Source organism: Rhagoletis pomonella, unplaced genomic scaffold, assembly GCF_013731165.1.
Source record: "Rhagoletis pomonella isolate Grant_MI unplaced genomic scaffold, Rhpom_1.0 Rhpom_scaffold_00004, whole genome shotgun sequence".
Taxonomy (NCBI): domain Eukaryota; kingdom Metazoa; phylum Arthropoda; class Insecta; order Diptera; family Tephritidae; genus Rhagoletis; species Rhagoletis pomonella.
Window position 1 is genome coordinate 34440852 of NW_023458558.1, and position 14512 is coordinate 34455363.

At 33.1% G+C, this 14512-nt stretch overlaps 1 protein-coding gene across 14 annotated transcripts in view; it reads left to right on the top strand.

The window, feature by feature from the left end:
- LOC118737515 (collagen alpha chain CG42342) overlaps positions 1 to 14512 on the top strand; it is a 307736-nt gene that overhangs the window by 21984 nt on the left and 271240 nt on the right. For all 14 annotated transcript variants that reach the window (XM_036468080.1, XM_036468068.1, XM_036468071.1 and 11 more), the window contains exon 2: positions 8147 to 10621. In XM_036468080.1, coding sequence (XP_036323973.1) covers positions 9397 to 10621 — 1225 coding nt within the window. In that variant the 5' untranslated portion in view covers positions 8147 to 9396. The remainder of the gene's footprint in view (positions 1 to 8146; positions 10622 to 14512) is intronic.

Genomic DNA, 14512 nt, shown 5'->3' on the forward strand with positions numbered 1-14512 from the left:
GAAATACATTTTTGAGCAATACTAAGTGAAAAACGATATAAGAAAGATTTTAAAATGAAAGACAAGAGTTATAATTTTTTAACAGTTAGGATTTTTACAAATATAAGTAGGTACTAAACACTACAAATGCTCCCTTATACATACATACATAGAAACTAAGTACATACGTAGAAACTAAGCAAAGGAAAATAAAATAAAGGTTAAGTTCATACTCTGACCGCCGAGTTGTCTGCTCCTCAAGCGCTTGTTTGCTATTTACTCAACCCAACTTTTCTGTTTATTTGGCATGGTGTGCAGTTAATTGTGATTCCCCTTTACTTTATTAAGCACCTTTTTGTCTCACAAAAAGAAAAACGCCATCATTTGGCAGGCAGGTTATAGCATATGTACATACATACATACAAGCATTGCAACGTGTTCTGCATGTGCGTAGGTTGCATGCTTGAGTCGAGGTAGAAAGTCGAAGTCATAACAAAGAAGAGTGCAAAACTTCATCTAGCGTACGTACGAACATAAATAAATAAGGTGAAGTAAAACAAAAAAAAAAATATATATATATATATATACATTTGGCGCTTATACGCATTTCTAAGTGTCTGGCCGGGCTTCTCCTCCAATTTGTGGTTTACGGTTGGTTGCTGCCTGAAAATACCGCGATCCTGAGTTCTACGCCGCCTCCGAATGGCAAATGGATCTAGCGCGAAGATTTTTCATTGTAAAAATACACCCGAAAATTTGCCATTGCCTGCCGAGTGGCGAACGCGCTATTTTAGAAAAAAGCATGTGGACCATTATACGAACCTGGATCTTGCCGAGTGGTATTACGTACCCATAAGCACTCAGCTACGGCAGAAGTAAAGCTAAATGTAAAGCAAAGATCCCACGTAGAGCAACTCAATGCAAGCATCCATACCAACATGCATACATATCGGTCACCTTTTTCAAAAGTGTCTCAACCCAAAATATTTAAATTTTCAGACAATATCAAATAACTATTGTTAAACTGTTGCTAAGTATGTTGTATGTGAGAACTCAACGTTTTTTTTGTTTTTTATTCGCAACAAATTACTAAAAGAAAAGTTGCTCCAGATTTTGCTGAATGATCAATTCATTTTTTTAGTGTATAATTTCAAAAATGACAACTTTGAAGTTAACATTCTTGAGAAGAACGTATGCGATATGCGTATATGTACAACAAATGCAGTTGTGGAATGCGCACACTTTGTGGCAGCAACACGAGCTCGTAAAAATTCTTGCAACACTACATCCAGTAGCGCAAATTTGCAAAAAGAAAAAATAATGAAATTCGTTGGAAAAATAAAAAGCACTACCAAAATTCCGGAAGTATTTCGAGCGCACATTTGCGCTAACGCCGTGCAAATCGGCAAGTGTAGGTTTGTGTAAATATATTGCAACTGAAGTGCGAAATTGAAATTCCAGAAGTCAAGAACCGATATATATATGAACATATGTAGTTGGCGCACATACGTTGTACAAACGTTCTAAGCCAGTGCAGGGAAAAATTACGTAAAGCATGAGGAATTCTAGTTGCGCTACCTGGACACGAAATACTCAATTTACAAATTATTGTTTTTGAAGAAAATTACTAGTAATTTTTAGCAAAAAAACAACCGACTTCAACTCTCATATAAAAAATATATATATATATATATATCTCATGATCCACTGATCGGATCTTAACCAGATTAGTATGGGACCACCTCTGAGACACTACCTTTCCGATGCAAAAAGAAGTATCGAAATTGGTTGACCGGTCCAAAGTTATGCGGTAACATACATAAAAAAAAAAAAAAAAAAAAAGATTCCGACGAACTGATAACCTCCTCCTTTTTTGGAAGTCGGTTAAAAGCAAGCAAAGATATATTGGTTCGGATGCAATTAAGCGTTATGTACAACACGCTCGTATTAGTAAACATTAATGTTTTTTTTTTGTATTTCTGATAATTTCCTTTATAGGTATTATTTATTTTTTTTTTCATTTCTTGTGGCTCTTTTGAACCTAGATCATAGCAATCTACATATTAATACGCTAACATAAATTTTGTATCCGTTCGTTTGGCGATTCTACTGAAACCAAGAACACCATTGGAAAGGTAATTTTCTGTAGATGAGGAGAAATTTAGTTTTAGTTTCGAAATTGGTTGAAAATTACGTCCGAAATCGTCGTTTAAAAATTTCTGTATTTGTGTATGGTTGTTTTTGGAATCTGTTCAATTCAGTATTACATGAGTTATTACCAAATACGAAAAAAATTCTAACTTACTTTTATATGGGAAAAATGTGAGTTATTTCTTCTGTCACGGATGGGACAAAAAAAAAGAACCTGCTTTTTGGAGCATATATATTTTATGAAACTCTGCGGGTTTATTTCACTTTTCTGTGGGAACTTGATGTCTTGAAATAAAAAAGGAACCACGAATACTAACAAAGCTAAAATAATTGCTTTATTATAAAAAAATTCGAAATTCCTCTGTCACGGGTGGGACACGTACGAATTTTTATATGAAAAGGAGCTTTTAGTGCCATATTGAAGAATCTTTATTAAAAATTATAAGAAGCCACGTTTTATGTTAGGACAGTGCATTTTATATGGAAGAAAATGCCAAGCACCGTCAACCAAAAAAAATAATAAAAATTAAGGCGATTTGCCAACGTCTAGAAATTTTGACTTTTACCTACTTAAAAAAATATAAAAGTCTAGCACATTGCATAACCAGCACCATCTAAATCAACGTTTCAAACTTCGTATAAAAATTATAAAAAATTAAACAAACTTTTAACAATTATACCCAAAACTTTTAAAATTTTATTCAGAATTTTTAGAAAAATTCCAGGTATGCAGTCATATAGCCCATTTAATTTTAGCATAAAACTGCACACTTTTAAAGTTTGTTTGACAATTATTTTTTGTATAGGGAAATTGAACAGCACCAAAATAAGCAAAGTCGGAATTTTAATGCTCGCACCCTCTAGGATTGTTCTATATCGAACAATTTTTTTTTTTGCCATCAAAAAATATTTCCAGTTCTGTCAAAGCGTTCTCCATATATTTTAATGGGAAAAAAAAACAAATTTTCGTGGAAATGGTATGGAGTTTTTGAAAATCAATATTTTTCGATCGGAAAACTCTGGTTCTCTTCAGGAGACTTCCAATAACAATATCCAATCGTTTATGTAACCATTTTTGAATACAAACAATTTTTTATTTATCCCCCCATTGCCTTTTCTGGCATTTTCTACCGGATTTAGCGGACCTATAAAATATAGTTTCTATGAAAAAATAGTAAAAATTGGTTGTTATTATTGGGATTCATCTGAAGAGAAACAGAGTTCTCCGGTCGAGAAATATTGTTTTTCAAGAATTCGTCTATACCATTTCTACGAAAAGTGGTTTTTTCCCCATATAAAATACATGAAAAAATTTGAGCGCTTTTGGCGACCTCTAAATATTTTTTTGTTAAAAAAAAATTATATTTTTTTCGGTATATAATAATCCTAGGGGGTGGGAACATACAATTTCCGACTTTACTTTTTTACATGCATTTACATACAATGTATTAGGTACTTGACTTGAAAATAAAATAGCAGATTTTAAGTTGCCGTTTTTTTAAAACCGTTAAAATTGACGTGGAAATTACCCCTGCCTGCTGGCCATTGAACAGTATTGCCAAGTAAAATAAATATAATAGAAATTTATTAAACCCGGTTGGGTTTAGTGGCAAAAAAATAAGTAAAATTAATAACTTAAAAATATTCTTTAAGGAGCAAAGGAGAGAAAAAATTTTTTCCACACCGCTCCAGCTAAAAATATTTGCTCCCTCACCCTTGCAGAAACCCCGATCCGCAAGGCGTGGATTAAGTGCTTCTAAAATTTTTTAGCACCAAAAAATTATATTAATTAATCAAAATGTGCTAATCAGGGAACGGATTTTTAGGACCTAAAAACCTATAAAAAAGGCATAATAAAATAAGAAAATCGGCTGGAAAAGGCAAAATAAAATAGCGAAATAGGCAGGAAAAGGCCCTATAATTCGCAAAAAGGCAAAAGAAGGTACTAAAAAAGACAAAACCAGAAAAATAATCAAAAAAATTATTTTTTTTTAGAAATTTTTACATTACAAGTAAAAAGAGAAAAACTATGAACTATTTTCATTATATGAAAAGTTTTTACTTTGATTCTTTGCCTGTTTTCTCCTTTCGAGTTTTAACTGACAAAAGCTTAATCTCTATAGTATAGTATAGTAAATAATAAATAAATAAATAAATGTACCACACGTGCGCTCGACGTGAGTTGATACAAGTGGCGCCCAATTAAATTATGGAGCGTCAATGTTATTGTGGCTTATTAACATTTTATTTTTAATATTTTTATTGAGCTTTGTACCACGATTGTTTATTAGGAAAATTTGAAAAAGCAACAAAGTCTAATTTTTCCTAAATAATAAACAATCGTGGTACCCAGCCCAATAAAAATATTAAAAATTATGGAACATTTGAAACTTTCATATTAAGTATCAGGAATAAATAAGTGCTTTATCTCGATATAATCACATTTTTAAAAGAAGAAAAGGCAAAAAAGGCAACATCAAATGTGTATATATGGAATCAGGGAAAGCTAAATCGTGGATATTATTAATCGAATATATCTATCTCTTTAGTAGATATAAAATAAAATCCGTTCCCCGGTGATAATAAACACGTAGAGTTTTAGTTGAGCGTTATCAAATTATTCGCTAAATGCAAAATTACGCTCATCTAAGTGTAAATGTATGTGTGGATTTTTTGTTTAAATAAAAGCTCTTTGTAATAATAAAGAGAAGTTGTTTAAAACATACACATACACCGCAGTGTTTGACAACTTTTTGCATAAAAGCCAACCAATAATGACGTAATTGTACGCTCTTTAGCACACAAATAAATTAGCATAGGCGAGCATAAAGTAGATTCATGCTGCTAAAATACACTTAAATATCTCTGTTAAATATCTATACATATGTAAATAATTAGAAGGTTCAGGAGAGGTCAAAATGAGTTATGTCGTCACAACATAAATTAAAATGCATAGAAATTACTGACTTAGTTGCACACATATGTATATACACTAGGCGACAAATGAAAGTGTACACCTTGTTCTAATATAATATGCACAATTATTTCAATGAAAAATTTTTTGCATTAATTACTTATGAAAATATATATATGTAGTTCATTCCATAACATATAAATCAAAGTTTCACATTTTATATAAAGTTCACAAAAATTCAAAAAATGTTCGAAAAAAGTTTTACCTTGTATTCAGAATTTCTAGTATGCAGTTTTATAGACGTCCAAGTTTCGAACCGCTAAAAAATCTTGTTGAATTTTGAGATTTTTTTTTGGTTACGGATTTTTGCACTTTTTTCCATATGGATAAGCATGAATTTTTTATGCAATAAAATTCAAAAAATCAACGCCAGTTTTTGTAATAACAACATCGTAAATGAAATGGAAAAAGTCGTGACTAATGAAAAAATTAAAATTCACTCTTTGATTTATATTCTTGCGTATTTTTTCATTTCAGGTATAAGATATATAAAAATCCGCAAAAGCAGTCTCCAAAAAAAATTCTCAAAAATCAACGCGATTTTCCAGCCGGTGGAAACTTGCACTAATATTGAATGCGCTACTGAACTGCATACACAAAATTCTGAATAAAATTTTAAAATTTTTATGAAAATTTTTTCGAATTATTGTGAACTTTATACAAAGCGTAAAACTTTGATTTATGTGAGTTGTATTATAGAATGAACTATATTTTCATAAATAGTGAATTCAAAAAATTGTTCATGAATATAATTAATTTGTCGCCTAGTATAAATATATATATATGTATGTATATGTGGCATGTTTGAAAAAACAATTGGCTTAAGATAAATATTTTATTGTTATAGTGTCTAAATGCATGAACATGTTCATTAGGGCGGGTCAAATTTATTCTCTACTTTGTTTCGGCGACTGAAGTATTCTACTGGACGTTTCTATAAGCTATGGTTTCTTCGCTAGAGCTTCTCAAAAATGGCTTTGGCCACGTTTTTTCCCAAAATTCCAGGACGATGGACTCATTTTACCTACGGATTCGCAATTACCATAAAAAAATCTATCAAAAACAGCTTTAACATTTACCGCAACCAAATTGTTTACATTTGTGTTGGTCTGAGTTATGCCTTTATTTTCGCCAGCATTAGTTAAATTGCCATAACACGAAACTACCAAGTCGGACAGTAATAAATTATTTGCTTTAAAAAAATCGTGCAATTGCTCGTAATCAAAATCGACACATATAAATTTTCTTAAAAAAAAAAATTACCAAATATACATAAAAAAGGAATTGGCTAGAATCCAGTAAATAAAATTAAAAATAAGGAGGCTAGAAATCTATCTTAGAGCTATACTTCCATAGACTTTTTTGTTCAGAATTGCCAGAAGAATACTTCAGTCGCCGAAACAAAGTCGGTTATATTGCTTAAGAACAAATTGACCCGCCCTAATATACATATGTACATATATCAATAATAGTAATTCCAAAAAATAAATCTATTGGTAACCTACCACAGCAAATTGCTTCGAATTGAATTTCAATTTAACCAGTACTTGACTTGTTTAAGTAATAACTCAAGTTTTCTGTAACAATTTTTGTACGACGTGATCAATCACCCTTTCCAAAGTTCATATATTTTCTACCAAACTTTAGTGAACACAAGTAATTAAATACTCTTTTTTATATGAATGTACCATATACATATGTAATATTTTTCTGTTGTCAAAAATATTCATATTTCACTGTTAGCGCTTGCTTTCAGTTTGTTCGTTAATTAAAATCAATTTTCTAACTAAATAAACACTCCGACGCTTAATCACTCATTCCGATACGACGCTCACTAGTCGATTGTGAAAATAATACTAATCACACCGATTGTGGCGACTACGCCAGAGTGAGTAAAGAGATGAAAAGTTTTCACAATAAATTAGACACAATTTAAATGCAATAAATATGTAAGATGTACATATGTATTGTATATGCTTGGTAGTAGATACGTTTTAAGTATATTTTATATCTGCGTATTATTAATTGCGGGGAAATACACGAGAAATATTGTTTAAGTTTTTTTTTCTTTAAGTTATAAATGGCCTTTAGTCAGTATAGATGGATATAAATAAATGTGGCATATACATACATACATACATACGTATATGTGCACTCATTCAATTGCATGCCAAACGGTAATCCCCCTCTTTAACGGCGCGTTTACACCCGACAATATTGTCAAGACAATTATGTCAAAATGATGTGTTTGTTGTAAACACGCCGAATTCATATTGCAACAGACACATAATTTTGACCTAATTGTCTAGACAATATTGTCCGGTTTAAACCCTAAGTTAATGTCTATCAAGGCAATGACTTAGTACTATTAATAACGGCTAGAATTTAATTTGAAATATTAATGTATTTGCTTTTTTTTAAACATAAAACTTTTGAAAACATGTTTTCCCAAGTATAAATTTTAATTTGACTTCATTAGTTGCTGCAGCATTGCAATTTTGAATTTTTCAAAAATACTTCCCTTGTCCGAGTATACAAATTTTGAATACTGACCTTGCTTGAGCAAAATTATATCTCAAGCTGGGAACCTCATTAGCGTTTAGAAAAATTAAGAAACTTCTAAAATAGCCTATGCAATCACTATAAATACATACATATCTCACGCTCAAATTTTCGATGATGCCAATGGTTTTCGAAATTACGATGATTGTAAATTGTTAAACATTTTCTATACAATATGCCATGCGCCGTTTTGTTATTTCTTAGATGGCACGTCGCACAAATCAGCCGCTCGACGGCTTCCAATCAATGTGAACTGACCAAGCCGATGTACATACAAACATGCATACATATGTAGATAAAATTGTGCTTCCAAATTACAGTACGTGTGAATCGGTGAATGTATAAGACTATAAGGGAGTCTGTGTGTTGAAAGAAATGTTTGAAACTTTGCCGTTATCAGCGAAATTACTAAACTTGAATTTATATTTTTTCCATGTGCTCATTTTATTTTAACCCTCTTTCTTACTCCTTTTTCACCAGAAAATAAAATAAATAAATAAGATGACAACTGCACAAATTTTTTCATCATAAGGACCAGCTATCAGGAAAAAAAATAAAATATAACAAAACGACTACAACCAAGCTTGAACAAGTGAGCTAAAGGCAAGAAAAAAAATAGAAGAGTTGAAAAGTTGGTAGACGACGAGTGCTGAAAATAGCAAAGCGCATACGGGACGAGGCAAGCAAAATGGATGTGAGGTTGCTGTGAAAATGGTTGGAACGACGACAATTGCCAGTTGTTGCAAGTAGCGCAGACTGTCAAAAACTTGTCAAACCAGCACACACAAGTGGCAACGCTCAAGCACCGACAACAGATACGACAAGAGAAGCGGCACGAGACAAGTACAAGAAAACTAAGAAGCACAAGAAGAAAAAGCAGAACATAACACAAACAAGTTTCATTATTTCCCTTCTTCACCAAAGTCGCTCTTTTTTTCTTGGGCGACATGAAGAACAAAAGCAACTAATAAATCCAACAAAAGGAGCAATACAAGCCGCACTCGAATAAAACATTAAGTGAAGGACATTAAACCGGCAACTAACACGAAAAGGAACATCAACCTGACCCAAAGCTACTTGAAGTCTGATAACCCCAAAAAAGCAAGGCAGAATCACATAACAGTGAATGAGTTTTGGGAAAGGTGTAGAAAACAGGGGTAAATAACTTCTGGTTGATGTGAATAAATAAACCGCAGTTGGATACATGTGAGCACAGTGAGTGTGCGAGGCAAAAAGTGGGCGCATCAGGGGTGAGACACGTTTGCTTTTGTAGAAGCGCACTGATTGTCTTCAAATAATGGAAACAATAATGTTGGCTTACTATATGTGGTCATGTAGATAGTACTAGAATTTTTCAAATACCAACAACAAAAATAAGTATCCAAGTGAGAGAAAAGCAAGGTTATTTAGTCTAAAGTCTACCCTATAATCTTATGCACACAACGCCAGAGGAGCGCATAGAGGTGTGGTTATCTGGTATATAATATAATGTTGCCCATGGCGTACATTGTTTGCCTGATTTAGCATCAAGAAAAAGTCACAAACAGCATAGCTGCATCAGAATTACTTATAAATGAACAAGTAAAAAAAAAAAACAAAACAATTACCTCAGAAAAACCGCAAAAAAGAAACGAGTAGGCGAGCTCAAATCAAAACAAGTTGCAGATAACAAACAAAGTGGTAGATAGTTATCCATAACAAGTGCAGGGAGGAAGTAAAAACAGCGAATAATGCGCAAGGACAAGGCGCAGCGGGCCGGCCAAATAGCAGGCAGAAGCAGTCAGCATAGTGAATACCCAACAAAAGCACAAGTGTCCACCACAACAATGCCACAGCAACATCACAACGCGCCCAAGGCCGTTGCAACAAAAGCAACATCAGCAGCATCCACATCAGCGCCAGCGCTGTCAGCAGTCGCCACAACATCAGCAACAGCAAGCACACCCACAGCGTTTGGTGAGGACGGTGTTGACTTGAGACATACAGACAGTATTTTCCACGTAGCGCTACAACAAGAAAAACCCAATCAAACAGTGAACAGCAGCTGCGGTGCACTGCTGTCCGCAACAGACAAAGTGACGCACAAATTACATGCACAACAAACAATGATGCCAAATGCAGTAAGAGCGGATGCAGCAATTGAATTGCCAGCAGCAACAGCAACAGCAACAACAACAATAAAATCAACAAACGTGCACGCTAGTCGCCTGCCGCCACTTGATAACGACTATGATAATAAGAGTAAGAACAAAAGCAGTAGCAGCATAAGCAGTACGTTGTTGACACAGCAACCACAGCAGCAGCAGCAACAACAACAACAACAACAGCAAAGCAACATAGTTACCACAAAATCATTGGCAGCAGCTGCAGCCAAAGCCAAAGACAGCAAACTCCACAAATCAATATTTTTCTCCACGTTCAGCAAATCATACCGCTGGCCCGATCCCAACAACCCCGACAACCGTAACTGCGCCACACTTATCCACTTTCTCAATGTTATTATTTTCATGCTGTGCCTCATTGCATTGGGATTGTCGCTGTACAGCATTGACCGGCATACGCGCAACGAACATCGTTTGAGGCAAGTGTGGCAACTGGACGAACGAATAAATGCACTCGAGCAAAGGCTGCAATTTTATGAGCAACAACAGCAAAAGAAACAACAAAACGATAAAAATGTGGAAATGCTGCTAAATAACGAAGCAGAAAATTTGCATAATCAGCTAGAAGAGCAATCAAAGCAGCCATTGCCTGTAGATGTGACACAAACATTGCACCGTTTGTCACGACAGGTGAACGATTTGCATCGTTTGCGTCGCGATGTTTCGCATTTGCAATTATCGCGTCGACAACAGCAACGCAGACAAGCGGCTCTGACGACGGCGACCACCGCCGATGGATTACTATTTCAAACAACACAGCAAACGCATTCGGGTGAATGTGGTTGTACAGCAGGTGAGTGATGTGCACGCAACCTAATTTTATGCGTATACATACATACATATACATATACATATATGTATGTATTAATGAAACCTTTATCACCTTTTACTATCTAAAGTTGTCATATTTCAATTACAATTTAACCAATACTATTATCTTTTTAAGGGCCATTAACTTATCTATTTTGAAGTATGTATAGTGAAATCATTAGTTAAAATTAACTACAGAATTTTCTATAGAACTTTCTGTAGTTAAATTTAGCTGATGATTTAACTGTACTGTAAAATAGATACGTTAACGGCCCTTAAAGTGTTTATACAAAAAATATTGCAAAAGAGTAAGTTGAAAAAAATTCAATAAATCCAAATAACTTCTTCGAATACGAAAAATATATGCTCTTGCTTTGAAACATACTAGGAGCGCCAGTTACTGTCGACCGTTTTTCTAGTATTTTCGAGGCCCTTGGAGGGGTTTTCTAACTTAGCACATAGTTTCAAATTACTTATCGGGAAACTTCGTGCTTTGGAACTAAGACGTAACTACTACAACTTTTAACATTTTTGCAGGCAGTGGCAGGGCTTGGAGTTTACCCCATACATTCCAGTTTGTCATACATAATTCGATGAATTTCAAACACCTTAAAATCCGATACCTCAACAAATTCGATAGCTCGACTAATTTCGATGATTTTCGATAGATTTCTATAAATTTCGATGACTTTCAATGACTTCCGATAAATTTTGATAACTGTTCGTTTCGAAAGCTAGATAAATTTCGATAACTGAAAAATCGATAACCCGATAAACTTTGGATAGCTCTATAAATTTCGATAGTTTTGATATTTTGATTTCGGTTAGTTTTGATAGCTCCAAATTTTTCAAAAGCTGTCGACAAACTTTGATAACTGGTTACACTCTGGTGATACGATAAAATTCGATAACCTTGAAATTTCGATAGGGTGATGTATTTTGAAAATTCCAAAACTTCGATTCGATAAATCCAATAATTTCAGTTAATCAATAAATATTGATAACTCGATAAGTTCAATGAATTCGGTCCTATACAATAGCTCGACAAATTTCGTTAACTCTATAAAAAATGATAATTCAATAAATATCGATAACTTGATGAATTTTGTTTACTTGACACATTTCTATAAGCCCATAAAGTTTTATAGCATTTTCTGTGTCTATAAATTTCGACAACTCAATAAACATTGATCAATTTTAATAATAATTGCGATAACTCAATAACATGCATAACTTGATAAATTTCGATAGCTATAAATTTCGATGATTCTATAAATTTCGGCAACTTGATAAATTTCGATAACTAAATTTTTTATGACCGAATTTACTTTGATTCCTGTCGAAAAATTTCAATACATTTTCTTACCCTTTCGTTACCATAATTTTTACGTATTTTCCATTATCTCCATTTTCGTCTTTACCTTCCCTTTTTCCTTCTCGTTTTTGTCTTCATGGTGATCATTTATTTCTTCATCACCACATTCATCTTTATTACAAAGTTAAATTTCAAATACTAGAAGTCAAACAAAATCAGAAAACAACTAAAACTGAACAGGTTTCAACCAGAACTACACACAAATACGGAAATTTTCAAACGACAAAATCGGCCGCAATTTTTAACCAATTTTGAAACCATACTCATTTGTAGAAAAATACCTTTTCAATGGTGTTCTTGGCTTTGAAATCGGTTCGGTAGTTAGCGGATTAATATATAGATGTATGTATGTATACTGCACACTGTACTCTGTACATTGTACAGCTATCCCTTTAGATTTTCTAAGTCGCTATAAATATTAACCACGGCCATATGAAGAGAGGAAATATGAATGTACATAAATTATATTTAAGCCAGTGTTTAACTCTTTAAACAGGGAGAAACCCTATTCAAAACCTTAATATGCAAAGTAAAAATTTGACATTTGAAAGACCAAACAATTTGCAGTAGGTCAGAACACATACATAACATACATAAAAAAAAAAATTAAAAAAATATTCCGACGAACTGATAACCTCCTCCTTTTTTCGAAGTCGGTTAATAAGATTTATTTATGCACCACGTGCGACATAATCGCCTCCATGCTTATTGCTAGCAACTGAATTGGAACGTGAATATCTGTAGCAACGTTTAATCCTTCCCATTATCTGATGTGTTACCTAATCACATCAAAATCATAATTGCGTTAATGCGTTCCAGTAATGTATGTATGTACATACTCGAACAACTAAGACGTTATTGAGCTTTTGCTACGAGAAGCGCTTCAAAGCAGGCATACATATGTACAGTATGAAATACTACATGCTTCAATACTCAAGCTTATGTACATGTTCATTTAGATAAATATACACAGATGTTAACAAATCTCATAGCCTTGAAGGATCAATTATGTGTGATGTGTCTGTTGTGATTATTGATGCAAAGGAATAGCGCACGAGCTCAGGTTCCCTAATTGCGTACATACCATTTACACGTTTGCGTGTGCAAGTAGCCAGCTAACCAACATTTGTATCCTACGAGCATATCTGAGCCCCATACTCGTGTAGGCAAAGTCAACAATTAGGCCAACCGGAGGAGAGGCAGTTTTGTATAATTAATTGTCCTAGAAATAAGCTGAGGAATACATAGTGATAGGGGGGAAAAATTAATAATCGTTTAATCAGTTAATTGATTAATCGAAAGCATTCGATTAATAAATGCAAATAGTCGTAAGAAATTAACCGATTAATTGGTCGTTTCGATTAAATTTAATAAAAACCATTTATAAGTTATAAAACTGAATTACACACTGTGCAAAAATTATAGAGCACCACGAGATTTTTTTTTTGGTACTTAATTTTATTCATTTTTTTAAATATAGCTTATTCTTTTGTAAAAAAAGTACAAAATAAATATATCAAACTTTGTGCAAATAAAAAAAAATTAAAAAAAAATTCGAACTTTTTAATTAGATTTATTAGAAAGATTTTTAGTATGCATTCTTGTAGCCCATTAAATTTTTGTATAAAAATTGCTAGTATCTGACATAACCGTTGATTTTTATAATTATTTTTTTTTGATAACGGTGTTGTTTATTTTCTGCCATATTTGGAAAATATACCTGCGTTGTAATTTTTTAGTAAAATATCGTTTAAAAAATTGGCAGAATACGAGTTTGTAAAAGACCTCCCAACTAGTAACATATGTATGTACTCGGTGGATTGACACTTTTATTGTTGCTAATATTATTGAGTGATAAGAGTTCAAATTTTTGTTACGTAATTTTTACTCACACATTATTGTGTGACGTAGTCAATTTTTGATGGTTTCTTTTCGATCATTTTGAAAATTAATCGGTTAATCGCTCGTTTAAGCGAAAGGAAAACTTCGATACAATTAAATGGTTAACCGAATGACCATAAATGATTATAATCGGTTATTCGATTAATCATACCATCACTAGGAATACATACATACACATTTTAATTGATAAAGTCAATGCGATTTTTTGTGGAACAAGGAATTATCTCTAAAGTCGATCTTTTGAACTTTATAAGTTATGTTTTTCTTGATGCATCCTTGCCAACTTTCACTCTCACTTTGATAGATACAGTATCAGTATACATCCAGACATGTTTTACTCTTTGTTTATCCATTTACCAATTTGAGTTGTAATTTTCCTTACAAATACATGCACATTCATCGGCTGTTGAAGCTCCTACGTACGGAGCATACTCTCTGTCCGCCTCTGCCAAAATTGTTTGTTGCTTCCATTTTTCATTTTGATATTTAATTACACAGAGTATGGTAAATTTATTGGCAATATTGAGATTAAATTAATTGGAAAAGAGCTTTTCAAGAAGACAAGTACGGTATTTGCATTTTTGTGAGGCCTTTCCG